The sequence below is a fragment of the Diplotaxodon limnothrissa genome, linkage group LG10 (assembly GCF_057381915.1).
Source record: "Diplotaxodon limnothrissa isolate DT_005_m linkage group LG10, D_limnothrissa_male_GT1.1, whole genome shotgun sequence".
NCBI classification, from domain to species: Eukaryota; Metazoa; Chordata; class Actinopteri; order Cichliformes; family Cichlidae; genus Diplotaxodon; species Diplotaxodon limnothrissa.
In genome coordinates this window covers 20,886,724-20,901,435 of record NC_140605.1, presented here as the reverse complement: position 1 = coordinate 20,901,435, position 14,712 = coordinate 20,886,724, and the positions used below count along the sequence as shown (strand labels likewise).

Below are 14,712 nucleotides of genomic sequence, written 5' to 3'. Positions count from 1 at the left end.
AGGCTCACAGCCTGTGGTGCCTGACCCTTTGCCCCAGGTTATTGGTAGGAAACCACTAACCCCTGCTGTTCAAGCCACTACCTCTGTCTTCCCTGGGTATGCATTGTCTGACCTTCGTGTTTTACAGGAGACTGACCCCTTGATTGGAAACCGAGATGGTGGCCTGATGCCAAGGAGCGTGGTCGCACTTCAAGGCGGGCTCTCGGGTTGGCCAGGCAGTGGCGTAGGTCAGTGGAGCGGGATGGCGTCATCGTAGGAGAGGAGAGGCGCCGCAGGTATTGTTGCCCAAATCCCTTCAGGGTCAGGTTTTGTAGTACGGTTATCAGGGTGTTCGGAGAACAGTAGATGTGGTTTCTCAATGGTGATACTGGTTAGGGATGTATGGAGACATCCAAAAGTGGCGCCAGGAGTCGGCTAAAGATGCACAAACCCATCCTAATGTTTATGTGGGTCATTTGCTGGCATCCCGACCAAAGCAAATCCCTGCAGCTAACTGGCGTAAGACGTGCCACGACCAGTGTGTAAAGGATGCTCCCCTGCGAGAAGGTCAGTTGGTTTACCTGAAGGAAGTTGGGCTTAGAGGCCGTCATGAAATTCAGGGTGTTTGGAGTTAAGTGGTGTATAAAGTGCTTGAGGCCCCTTACCAAAATGGGTCCATGTACACTGTTGCTCTGGTAGATAACCCGAGTCACGTGAAACATGTTCGCTGTTCACAATTAAAGAAGGAATTTGAGAGCCTTTGTCCCTTCAGTGCTCCAGTTCAACTACTAGAAACTGCCCCTATAGAGGAACCTATGCAAGGTTGTGAGTGGTTTTTATTGGTTTTTGAACCTAATCTGGCCCCAAGAAATTGCCAACCAAGACTGGAGACTCCTCGCCCACGTAGATCAGGCTAGCTAGAACCCTTAACATCCACTGTGGTGTCAGTTTGCACAAATCCGTTGCCAGGTATTGCTGACGTCCAGAATGGTGTAGCCCCTTTACGTAGGACTACTTGGGCTAATGCTGGGACACACTCGAATCCGCATAATCTTCGCCAGGTAGCAGGGAGTAGAGCAATCAAGGCTGGGAGTCCCCAGGTACTGGTGCCCAATACAATTACCCCGTTTAGTAGGAGTGCAACAATACTCGTATCGGTATCGAACAATACAAATTTTTTTACTTATTTTATCAACTTTTCTTCTTACGATGCGTTCGACTACTCCGCCTAGGCTGCACTGTCGGGCGCAGATCCACTGAGCGCAGCGCAAGCTAGCGAGACAGAAGTTAAGCTCGTTGCAACATGGCAACTGCCTCAATGCTACCCGAAATTGAACCTCCCCCACCCTCATTCAGATCTGGCGTATGGAACTATCTTGGTTTTCATGTGAAGCATGACCCTGATGTTAGCGCGTCATGGACAAAAGTAAAACAGTATGTTGGATGTGCCACGCAATGCTCAGTTACATTTGTGGGACCTAGTGCGTTAACGCAGTTAGATCGTTAACGTGTTGACGCCATCCAGCCCCACACATGGGGCGATCCGCGGAAACTCGTTAACGAAGATTTGCGACGTTATGGCTTTAATGTCATTTTAATGAGATTAGCGCTGACAGCACTAGTGGGAACACAATGAATATCACTGCACATTTACTCCAACATCATCCTAGTGCAAAGTGGAAGCAGACAAAAACAACAAGCACGCATGCTACAAACTTTACCCGAGTCATTTAGACAGCCATTAGCACATGATTCTCCTTATGGGGACCTGATATGTTTAATATGCTGCTGAGAATATAGCCCAGAAGAAGCGTATACTATAGCTTTTATTTTGGAAAGAGCCATTTCTCTGTAATAAACTCTCTTTTCCAAATATGAGTGATTTCTCGATCAGATAGATTTATTTATTTATTTTATTACTTTGTTGTTTCAGCAACATTACATATAAAAACTGTACTTTTGAGTTAAAATATATATTTATAATTTTAATAAATGACAAATTAAAAAAGAATGAACATTTTTTTGTATCGAAAAAATATCGAACCGTGACACCAAAGTATCGAACCGAACCGTGAATTTTGTGTATCGTTGCACCCCTACCGTTTAGACCTTGGCAGTAAATGTCAATAGTCAGGACAATGATTCAAATCCCGGGGGTTAATTGTAGTGAAGTCTGCGAATGCAGCGCAAAATCTAATATTCTTTCCTGGGGTGTAACTTCCCCCAGGTAGCGCCCCTCCGTAATCCCTCGCACCGCTACAATATGGTGTCTGTCGACAGGATGTAGGTTCAGTGTTAACCTGCCCCAGTCAAATCCTTTCCTCCCCTCCTCGTGCCGCTACATTATAATTGGAGTATATTTGTCTTCTCTCTTGTTAAAAACAAAAAACAGAAAAACCAAACAAAAAACCCTAACACTAGGTCTGCACTTGCAGGCCTCGCTGGTTCAAAGATTTATCCCCATAAACAAAGCAAGACAATCAGAGATCAATCTATTTCAACTTGCAAGGGGAGCCGATCGGATCAGGGTCTTAGAGCTGAAAGCTCCTCACCTGATCCCAGACAACTAAAAAAAAACAGTGTCCTTACATTCCTTACCAAATAAGAAAACCAGGACCTTACATGAAATGTGCCTGCAGTTAAACACTATAGCTATAACCTCCTCCACCATCCTACAAGTAAGAAAGGGATAGAAAAATATCTGAACATGCAGTTCAGGACAAGGTTTACAAATTTAAGTACAATGACAACTTTTACCAAAATCACCCTAACACTATAGGCTGCACTATTTGGTTATGAAACAACATCAGCATCTTGGCCACTCTGCATGAAACAGACTTTTTGTTAAAATGTTTTTTCAGCAAGTTGAGAAGAACATTGGGTCAAAAGAGCCAGGACCATGACATTCACATTCGTATCATTAATTTTCTGTAGGGGAAATCGGGAGAGAAAGGAAAGAAGAAAACTGTTAGTAAAACATAAACATAAAGATTAAAATATACAAGAATTAACAATTAACAGCACAAACAAAGTGAAAGAAAATCAAAGGAATTAAAAAACATTAACAATTGTTGCCAGTAAACAGGCGTGATATAACACCAGAAAAGGTTTGGTTTGGTGCCTAATGTGTTGCCGGCTTTGTGTGGTTGTATTTCTCACACTATATTCTGCAGTGAAACTGCTTTTCACACAGGGTATTGTTTCTCATCTTTCTCCCACTGCTTCAGAAATATATTCTGTATGCAATTATTACTTCCATGCATTAAACACACACACACACACACACAGACTACTGATCTCACATGTATATGAAGTTCTCAATCATAGTTTCCACTTTAATTTAAACACAGCATTTCTTCAGAAGGATTGAGATTAACAATATAACAACACAAGGCTCAATCTGCTGTGAATAAATCTCACTAATTTTAGTGATCCTGAACAAATTTTGATTTCTTTATTTGCACTGAAATAATTTACTTAGTGACTTTGTGATAAAGTGAATAAAAAGTTAACACTGAGATTAAAATTGTAACAGAGATGTGGCATTTTTCAGCAATGATGATGCACATTTAGTAGGTTCCAATCAAATACTACTTGCATTTTTCAAAGTCAAATTATTATTAGTTCTTCTGTGTGCTATTTTTTGCCGTTATGTGTCACTTTCTTTAGAAACCAGTTTCAACTCAGAGGCAACACTAAAAGCTGTCATCTCCTGTAGAAGTGTGAACAGGAACCGTGGAGGCCACAGTAGAATTCTGAGTATTAAAACCAAATGATAACCACTTCCTTCTCAGCGCTTCAGATAAATTCCTGAATCTCCTGTTAACACATCACCTTTACTCTTTGAAGAGTAAAGGTGCTTCAGCGTCATCATGGTGGCTTGTGAAAGACAGCTTCTGGGCCTGGCCTTGGCCATCATTGGCTTTGTGGGGACCATTAGCATCTGTGCTCTTCCCACATGGACAGTGCATAAAGTCGACCATCAATCATCGAACAACGTGCAATCTGAAGGTTTGTGGAAAGCCTGTGATACCGTCAGTGCAGAGCATGTGGAGTGCAAACAATATGGAAAACGACTCTATATAAGTCTAGACCTTGAGGTTGCCAGAGTGCTCATCATCATTGCCATTATTATTGGTGTCTTTGGGATCCTGCTCGGTGTTGTTGGGAGCAAATTCATCAACTTTGTGCCAGATGAAATGAAAAAGAGCAAAATAGCTATGGTTTCCGGAGTTGCTATTCTCTTTGCTGGCCTCTTTGTGCTAATACCAGTCTGCTGGACCACCATCACCATCACCTATGTTCTGCAGGGTGACCGTGTAAAGAGTGAACCGGGAGCCTTGCTTTACATTGGCTGGATCACCACAGCACTTCTGTTCCTGGGAGGAGGCCTCCTCTGCAGCTCCTTTATCTGCAGAGATGGAACTGACCAAGATGTTGAGTATGTCAACCCTCACTCTTTGTAAATAGTCTTTTTTACAAAGAGCAGTTACTTAGTTACTCATATTAACCTAAGCTTTGAAATCCAGCAGTCTGTTAAAAAGAAAAAAAAAGGTTGAATGAGTAGTACAAGAAAGTTTAAAATGTAATTAAAATAGGAAAAACTTTCGGCAATTTGTGGATGTAACTTAATTCTTGATATATTTTGTTGTATTTTATACCAGACAGTTTTTCTTATTATGTTTACTGTTTATGCTATTTACTATAAGAATTTGGACACAGTTTCCCTTTTTTTCTGTTATCTTTGTAAAGATCAAAAGCATGTGCATTCAAAATCTCTATAAAATATGATTGTGTATCTTAAATCCAGATCTGATCTTTGACTTTTTCTTTATTAAACTGTTCAATATTGATTGTGTTATTCATTTGCAGTTGCATTGAGAATACCTTTCTGCAGTATTTGTTTGCAGTTTTTTGATTAGGTATGATTGTATTGTAACAGTAAAATTGTCACATTAAGTTGTCGGTTAATAAGAGAATGAGATCATGTTTTGGGCATTTTGAGTTTTGCTTAGTGTTTTTAAAGATGTCTTTTTGGTGGCTGTTTTTCTGAAAGAAGCCAATTAAAAATGTTTGTTTTCTTTTGTTTGGATTTTTAAATGTATTGCATCCAGTGTTGGGCAAGTTACTTTGAAAAAGTAATTAATTTAAATATAAATATATAAAGATAAATCATAACAGACTTCAAAGATACCACAGTGTACTCCTGCTGTGGAGAGGGTTTGTGGAAGAAATGTGAATTCGCAGAAAGCTCATCCTTTGGTGTGTGTATGGATTACGAGCACATACCATTACCTAAAGAGCTGAGGGCTGCCAGAGTACTTATGATCATTGCCATTATCATTGAGCTCCTTGCGATGCTGCTTGGTGCAGCTGGGAGCAAGTTTATTAACTTTGTGCCAATTAAAAGGCAAAGGAGCAAAATGGCTCTGACTTCTGGAATTGCCTACCTCATTGCAGGCCTCTTTGTTCTCATACTAGTCAGCTGGACAGCCAACACCATCAGTGATCATTTTCATCCTGCCCAGTCTCCTTATGATCCTCACCATGGGATGCTTAGGAAGATGGAGTGGGGAACCTCGCTCTACATTGGCTGGTTCACCGCCGTCCTTCTGTTCCTGGGAGGAGGCCTCGTCTGCAGCTCCTTTTTCTGCAGGGCAGAAACTGACTAAAACATTAAGTACTCCAACTCTTACCATGTAAGCAAGGCCATATGTAATAAGGCTTATTTTTATACATCGAGCAGTCTATTGGAAATAAGAAAAAGGTTTTCTGAAAGTTTTCATCTTTACTTTGTCCTTTGAATGAGTAGATTAACAAAGTATAAAATCAGATTAAAAAAGAAGAATTTTGCAGTTTGGTTATGTAACTTGCTTCTAAATCCGTTTTGTTGTATCCTACACCATTATAACCACCTTTGCATTTTTTAAAAATTTATTATTTGTGTTGTTCACTTTGTTGTATGAAAAGAGACGTTCCTTTTTTGTGTAAAATCATACAAAGCATGTGCATTTAAAAATGCTATAAAATCTGACTCTGTATCCACTGGTTTAAGTCTATGTTTTATCTTTTAGTATCATCTGTTTATGTGATTGTATACAAGTAAGACTTATCTCAAATGAGAATATATATTTCTGAGCATGTAAAATGATGTGTATTTTTTTATTTCTCTTTTTGGTTCCTTTTTTGTTAAAGTGGCTAAACGCAAAGCTCATTAACCGCAAAGCCGTTTCAGCAGGCTTTTTGCTGACGGTTGCTTAGCCTACTCCAGTTACACACAACAAGAAAGAAAATATAAGGATTTATATATATTTAATACATTTCAATATATTTACCAGTACATTTCAGAATAAATGTAAATATATGTGTGAAAATACAAACAAAATAAACAATCACGTGTACTTGTAATGCTGTGAAGATGTATTCACATTTATCTGATTTCAGATAAAATATATTTCCCTATATTCTTTATATTGTGAAATAAAAACACTAGTAACTGACACAAGCACAAGACTGCAACACCAGATTTTTATGCTAACAACACCTTTTTGAAGGAATTCTCCTGAATTTCACCAGCGCAAACCGTGCTCGTCCTAAAGATTCAGAAACTAAAACTGTGACAGGAAAAAAAGGAATACAAACGCTTTCGTCTTTTCCTTCATTTTTCTTCCAGTCTCTGATTTAAAAAACAAATTAATGTGAAAAGCACAGCAAAACCCTGGTTAAAATTAGCAAGTTGATATCCAACTTTGTGTGACTGCTTATCCCGTTTGCCAGCGTTAGGAAAAGTGAACCCAGATAATTGACAGTTACCCTGGTTACGCTGAGCTCACTTTGTAGTTTAAGGTTTAAATTTACAGTAAAACTTGCTCTGTTCCATTGGTCTGCCCACAGCAGGAGTCTTCCTGCTTGAGAAGAACTTTCTGCACCTTTTCTGAATGGAGTCATTAAATCTGGTATAAGGCTAAGTAGATATGGTCAAATAAAGCTTCCTGAAGCACCGAATTATTCACAGATTTTCAACACAGTCCTCTTTGGTGACATCTGGTGGCAAAAAATATGAAGAGCAGCTTGAATCGGCAAATTACGAAATACCTCATTATGATTGCCCCCTCTACAGATGTACGTGTTTTGGCAGTTCTCTCTGACATCTGGGTACCGCAGTGGTCCTTTAACACATATTTTTGGGGTGAAAATATTATGTTGACAATTTGTGGGGAGAGTTGCTTATGAACTGGTTTTTATTTATGAAGAAGCAGAACACTGACTGAAAAATTGACAGCGTATGACCCCACTTCCTGCTCAGATCTTCCCTCACAGATAAAAATTACAGCTCTCAAGGACACACTATGTCCATCCTTCCATTCATCCTTTTCAGGGTTGCAGGAGGGCTTTAAGCCTATCCCTGCTGTCTTAGGGCAAGAGGCAGTGTACACCCTGGGCAGTCTGTCACAGGGCTAACACAGATACAGAAGACAACCATTCACACTTAAATTTACACATATGGTGGTGAGAGTCCAATTAACCAACACGAGAAGAGGAGGCTGCATGTGTAAATATATACACTTTGAGATCCTATAAAGAGTGCAACGAGAGCATAAAGTGTAAATGACATTTTCACACGATGTGCAGATACTGAGAGCTAAGTGAACTCTTTCCAACTCTCATGCAAAAGAAAAGTTACTGCACAAAGGTCTTATTTTTACCTGCATTCTCATATTCGGCTCTTCTTTTATCCATAATTCAAGAGAAGTCAAAACTATTTTAAATGACAGTCATATTTTATAATGTGCCGTATGGCTGTCAACAACATTGGTATTCACATGTTCTAAGTAATATATCTATATTTAATTTGTGGCTTGGAGATTGCAGCATCAGTACAATCTAATGTGTGCTTTCTCATGCAATGTGAGCGAGCGAGTAAGGAAGCCACTCGAGTGGTTTCAAGTGTGAAAACCACATAAAAACTAGTTCCTGCTCAGCTGCCGCTCACTGTTAAATAACTGGAGCACTCAGACCACATCACCCCTCCTCTTTGAAGCGGTGGAAGACAGTTTCTTGATTTGGCCTCGGCCATCGTCAGTTTACCTATATACAATTAAATCTATCAATCACTAAATTAACTGAAACTGAAAAGAGAGTTAAACACAAAATGAGAGTAAAGAAAGACAGACAGTCAGAGACCCTGTATACTGGCAGCTCCTTTACTTTTGGTTGTTCTGTGTGGGTGAGACAACTAATCTCACCATGTACATCTTGAATAGGTTGAGTATAGATGATATAGTTTCAATAAAAACAATTTTATGACAGAAATTTATTGGACATATCACATTAACCAACTTTAGTTCCTGAAGAAGATTTTTAAAACGTATCCAATGTGAGCACACAGAAGCACATGGATTACAGAAGATCATTAGATGATCTCATCTGAGTACGAGCCAACAGATGAGTAAACTGCACTGAATAAAAGTTTCAGACCATGTGGATGTTCCCCTCTAAATTTAAGTAAACTGAGCATAAAGGACATGCCACTTCATTTAAAACACATGATCACAAGTTGAACCAGGCACAAAGCAACAAATTGCAACAAGAACATCCGGTGATGAAGATGAGTCTGTTATCATCGTTGCAGCTACATATCAGTGACTGAACTACAAGTATCTACTGGTAATGAAGATAATCTGTAGTCACATCTTCTTCCTCGGAACTCTACATCAGTATCTGCTATGAGTAAATCTCACATTTCAGTGAGAATGAAGGAATTTATATTCCTCTATTCATGAGGAAACAATAATGTTTGATTTTGTTTGTATTTAGTCACAAAATGCTGAATCATTAAATACTTTAATGTAATTAACTTAAACCAGGATTGCCACAGACCATTTTAAAAAAATATAATCCAATTGTAATTTTCTTTAGATTTAATTAACAAAAAATTGCGATTTCCTTTGCAACCTTTTTCTAATTATACTTTTTACTCTCTCTGAGAGTCTGGGTTTCCTTCAGAGAACATTTTCAGCTTAAAGGCAACAATATGTCTTTTCCTTTAACAGCATGATTAGTGAGTTGGAAACTAGTCAGCTCCTCTGATCATGAAAAACACATAAAAACCACTTCCTGCCCAGCTCTTTTCTAAATTACTGCAACTCTCAAGAACACACTGTCTTTCCTCTTTGAAGAGCTCAAGAAAACTTCATCATGAAACCTGGCGGGAGACAGCTTCTAGGTTTGGTCTTGGCCATTTTCGGAGTCCTGGGGAGCATCATAAGCTGTGCTCTCCCCACATGGAGATCCCCTGAGTGGAGGAAATCAGAGGGTTTGTGGAAGTCCTGTAACTTTGATTATCGTTACTATCCACGACCAACAACAGAGTGCAAATCTTATGATTCTCTGCTGGCCTTACCTCAAGACCTGCAGGCTGCCAGAGTGCTCATCGTCTTCGCCATCATTGTCGGGATCTTTGGAGTCATAGTTGGTGTTGTCGGGGGCAACTGCACCAACTTGGTGTCAAATAAGAGGAAAAATAGCAAAGTGGCTATAGCTTCTGGAATTATCTTCATCATATCAGGTGTCCTGGTGATCATTCCAATCTGCTGGAGCACCATCACAACTCTCACCATGGCGAAAACGTCTTACTACGGACCTCCATTGATGGGAGCCTCACTCTACATCGGCTGGGCATCTGCAGGGCTGCTGTTACTGGGAGGAAGCCTCCTCTGCTTCTTTTGTTCACGCAGTAATGAGAATGAATACTCCAAACCTAGCTCTGTGTAAAAATATATAAATACTTCTATAAACTAAATAAATTTAAATGTATACAGTCTCTAGGGATCAAGAGAAATGTTTTAGAAAAGCTTTACTGTATTTTTCTTGACTGAGTAAAAAAATAAAGCATGGAATGTGACCAAAACAGGCAAAAATGTTTGCAGTGTAATTGTGTAAAACAAATATTTCTTTTAGTCTCTTTTTATATTATATCATAGGTATAGAAACAGGGGTTTTTCTAGGTAGTCTTCTTCATTTCAACTTTCAAAAAAGTCTGACAGGGAAACCAATGTTTTAAGTGTAGGTCAGGTCTGTGATTACTCTTTCATCACTGAACTGCTGTCACTGATTTGTATCCACGGTGTGAATAGTGTCCTCATTTTTCTTTTCTTTTCCTTCTTTATGTAAGATTGCATGCCAGTAAAATTTTATAAGTGATGGTGTATATTTACTTTTTTTATCTGATCATGATGGATCTTTTTCTGTGAAGGTTTAATAAACATAATCAGAATGTATTTGTGTTTATGTAGATCTCTCATGATTTAAAAGACTAATGAGAATTAAGTTTTTTTTTCATTGAAGATCAAGAGGAGATGAAAATATTTTTAATAAAGACAACACTGTTGAGCTTCATTTTTTGCATTTCTAATTTACAGTGTAAAATATTTGTTGTAAAAACCAAGCAATTAGTGTCTGTATACGTGTGTGTCGGTCTGTGGTTACGCTTTATCATTCAAGCAACAGGCTACATGTACTGCAGGAAACACATGTTCATCATAGTTAATAAATGTAGTTGCATATGCAGTCTAGTTCAACATTAAAGAAAGTTATTTTGTAATACATTAAACCACAAATTAAAAATCATATGAAAGAAGAGTCAGTTTTGATTTTCTTTATTACTTTGAAAGTGCTCCTAGGCAAAGCTAAACTAAACTGACATTAAATAGCAAACCACTGCCACAGAACATTGAGCTGCTATCTCCAAGTTGTCCTATAAATAGTTCAACCTACTTTCTGCACACATTTTCTGCGCTAAATGAAATGAAATAACATGTTAGTATCAAACCCAGCATTCACATGTGAAGACTGATAACATTTGTTTAATGCTAATGTTTTGTTCTAGTTGTGAGGGGAAACACAAAAATTCTTGTGTAGATATTTTTTTTCCACTTTAAAAACATGTAGTAGTTTGCCTTTGCATGCCAAATTATAACCTCAGTGTGTGAGATGCTGGTGTTTTTTCACCTCTGAATGCAAACATAGAAAAAAAGACACTGGATGGTCTGTTTGTCTTTTTCTAAATAAATGTGTTGTGAAATGTTTAATTCATATTTAACAATTAAATTATAACATTTTCTTATCCTATAATATATTCAATTATACCAACACTGTTATTATTAGTTTACCCACAGGGAAATGTGGCATTTCCAGTTTTAAAGCAGGATTGGAGAAGCTTGGGAAAACTTGTACAAAAATAAAGAAATTACTGTAGATCGTACATCGGTGGAAATCATACATATAGTAGCATATATTACCACATTAGATTGGTTACTTTTTATAAATACTTAGAAGTCTACAATGTCTATAATGTGAGTGTGTTTACCTGTCAAACACGAGGAAAGTGTTTGTGTGAGAATCCATTAGTGTTTTCATTTTCTCTTTAAAGAAGACTGATATTCACACTGTCATGGTTCTGGGTCATTCGACCCAGCATTTTAAGTTTATGATTTCTTTCTGTTGTATTGTTATGTTTTAGTTTTCTGTTACTTAGTTTAGTCGTGGTTTTTCCTGCTGAGTTATTTCTACTCCTGGCACATGTTTTCACTTTTCATTAAGTTCCTGTCTTCCTGTGTCGCCTGCTCCTGGGTCCTTAACTCGCCACACATGATTTGCTTCCAGATCGTTACACACACACACACACACACACACACACACACACACACACACACACACACACACACACACACACACACACACACACATGGCTACATGCCAGTCCAGAGAGACAGTGAAGTCACTCTGAAAATCACCTGTTCTTCCTTCAAACTCTACTTTAGCATCTGCTGTGAATAAATTTCACACTTTTCTGTGAAAAATATTTGATTTTGGTTGTGTTTTATCACCTTCAATCTTAATAAATGAAAAGTTGACAGTGAAACTAAAGTACCCCTGAAGTAGTGTTATTTTTTCCACTATTATCTGTTGGGGACATATAGCAGTTCATTTAGAACAGTTAGTATCATTCGACTAAAAAAAGAGCTTTTTCAAAATATTCAAATGATAAAATAAGCAATTATATCTTTGTGCCTCTTTTGGTACATGCATCTCTGTAACACTATGTTTCATTTACAGTTTTTCTCAAATGTTAAAACACAAAAGCCAATCCTGTAACCCAAATGACCAGTAGTCTAAACACATTTACCAAATGTAGCCACCATATTCCAGTACCATAAACACATGTCACATGAAGACACAATTCACAAAACACAACCCTCTGTACTCATAAATCTAAACACATTTTTCCTTGCTAAAACACATGTTGCAAAACAACTCTGCTCATATTCTCAAATGAAAGCCCATGTGATGCAAAATGCTTGCCACAGTCACCAATCTTTGAACACAGGGAACACACCTGGCGTCATTCACTACACACAATGACTCAAAATTGAAGACACTTGTTGCTAATGCTGTACCCACATGTAAAAGCAAGTTCAGAGTGCACAGTATGCTGAAGAGTCCAAACAAACACAATGGATGAGGGCAGAGTCAGGGGAAGAGGAATTTGATGCAGAGGAGGGAGAAGAGCTGGCCCTGGAAGAAGAGGAGCAGGCCAATGAGGAAGAGGAGTTCAAATGAGAGGAGGAAGAGGAGCGACCAACGAGGAAGAGGAGAAGGCCAACATGGGAGAGGAGAAGGTCCAGGAGGGAGAGCAAGACAACCTCGCACCATCATTACTGACGAGATGCGAGCAACAGCTCAGCGACATGATGCCGCACAGTGATTGTGGTGTGTGTGTGGTGTGAATAACGTAAATAAAAAAACTTCACACCCTGTTCATGTTTTCAAGATTACTGTTGTGTGCAATAGATTCTGTTTTTGCATTGAGTTGTGTTACAGTAGTGTACGTACATGCAGGATTTTCTATAGATTTATACTACTCATATGAAACTCACAAATCTAAATGCCTAATCCTCTGCAGAGATCTACGACGATCCGTTACTGTATAGTTTCTAAAATATGCATTGGCAGTTATGAAACAAAGAACCTTCTCACAAATTGGGCATTGTGTTTTCAATAGTTTTGCTGTAGTGTGTAATGCTGTGTATAGTGTTTACAGTTTTGACAGCTTCGAGCTGCTCTCTTGGTGTGGGAGTTTGAGTTTTGCAGTGGGAAGGTGTGGTTGTGTTTATGTAGCTTTAGAGAAGGGTGTTGTGTTTAGACATTGGGGGACCTGGTGGTAACGTTTGTGACATGTGTTTTAGCATTTGAGAAAAACTGTAGAAACAGTTTTTTAGCTAAAGGGTAGTACTAAATAATCAGCAAACTTTAAATATGTGAATACTCATTGAGGAAGCTACAGACATCTCTGGTTATAAAAACCACCTACAAACCACTTCCCACTCAGCTCTTTGCTCACATATAAGCAGTGTTGGGTAAGTTACTTTAAATTAGTAACTTAGTTACATTACTAGTTACTTCTATCAAAAGTAACTCAGTTACTTCAAGTTACTCGTTACTTTCAGAGTAACTAGTTACTAGGGAAAGTAACTTTGGTTTTACTCAGAATTCTCTTGTTAATGTGTTGCTTCCATAACTTTGCCAGTCTTCTAGCTTGCTTACTTGCCACAAGTGCACTGTGCCACCTACCAATAGAAAGGAAAAAATAATGTGCACATTTCCACGAGAGAAATCCCACACCTGATTCTATCCTAGCCTGCTTTTTACATCCAACACAAAAACCGCAGTCATGGTGCTTTCGATTGTACTCAGAACTCGGAAATTCTGCCTTCTGAATAGGAAGATGTAGGTAACACCAGACTGCAGATGAGCTGCATACAGAGCTGGACTGGGACAAAAAAATCGCCCCGGCATTTTGACTAGAGACCGGCCGCCATTATAGGAAAAATCATAAAGCCTTTGAATGAAAATAAACACTGTTGTGACAGTGATGTACACTGTTCTGATGGTATATATGTATCAATTTATCAATTGTTTGCTGCAAGACTCAGATAATTATTTTTTTAAAAGTGAGACATTTTAAATGAGAATAAGAAAGTATTTCCTTGTGCCCCCCTTTCCCTTTTAATGCCCTACATGGACCCCTGGCAACACTTTGCTAGATCCGCCCCTGCACAGTTACCAGCTGTCAGCTACCTAAAAAAGTATCCTGGTGTTATTTGTCTCTCAGAAACAGTTCATAACTTCCCTTCAACTCATTCATGTCACCTAAAAGGTAAACCTGTTTCTCCATCACAGCTCTGATGATTCAGTAAGGACATCTCCTGGTTTCATCTTCATGTTTCCCTCTCATCACATAACCAAACCGACATCATGACCAGCAGCTTTACAGCTGTGGCTCCAGCAAACATCAGCTGATAGTAGAAAGTAATATTAAATAAATTCTAACAACAGCTGATCAAGCTTAAAAGTGCTGCTGTTGTTTCGCGCGACATCTGCTGGTTTCCTCTTTCTGGCGCAAAGTGGGCGATAAATAAACAAGAGAGAAAAGCCGATCAGCTGATCATTGATCAGTTTCATGATTGAAGTAGAATCAGGAGAGAGAGAGGGTGAGAGGATGAGAGAAGAAGAGGCAGCTGTGCAGCGTAAACACAGAATAACTCCAGCTTTGTGTCTTTTTCATTGTAGCTGAAATCCAGGACAAACTGTTCCTTTTCACCTAAATACGAAACGCATGATATTTTCTCTGAATACAAGACGATTCTGTTTTTTATGGGACGGTTGGCAACT

The 14,712-nt window shown here is 38.7% G+C and overlaps 2 protein-coding genes across 2 annotated transcripts; both read left to right on the top strand.

Moving 5' to 3' along the window:
* Positions 1-3,851: 3,851 nt before the first annotated feature.
* LOC146624366 (claudin-4-like) lies at positions 3,852-4,445 on the top strand. Its single transcript, XM_085364575.1, has one exon. It carries the CDS (start codon positions 3,852-3,854, stop codon positions 4,443-4,445), a length of 594 nt encoding a protein of 197 aa, XP_085220701.1.
* Positions 4,446-9,177: 4,732 nt separating this feature from the next.
* Positions 9,178-9,753, top strand: LOC146624365 (claudin-4-like). The gene has a single exon (XM_085363871.1). It carries the CDS (start codon positions 9,178-9,180, stop codon positions 9,751-9,753), a length of 576 nt encoding a protein of 191 aa, XP_085219997.1.
* The last annotated feature ends 4,959 nt before the right edge of the window (positions 9,754-14,712 follow it).

What these genes read in the sequence shown, in the direction of transcription:
- LOC146624366 (XM_085364575.1), top strand. Translation starts at nt 3,852, where the DNA reads ATGGTGGCTTGTGAAAGACAGCTTCTGGGCCTGGCCTTGGCCATCATT.
- LOC146624365 (XM_085363871.1), top strand. Translation starts at nt 9,178, where the DNA reads ATGAAACCTGGCGGGAGACAGCTTCTAGGTTTGGTCTTGGCCATTTTC.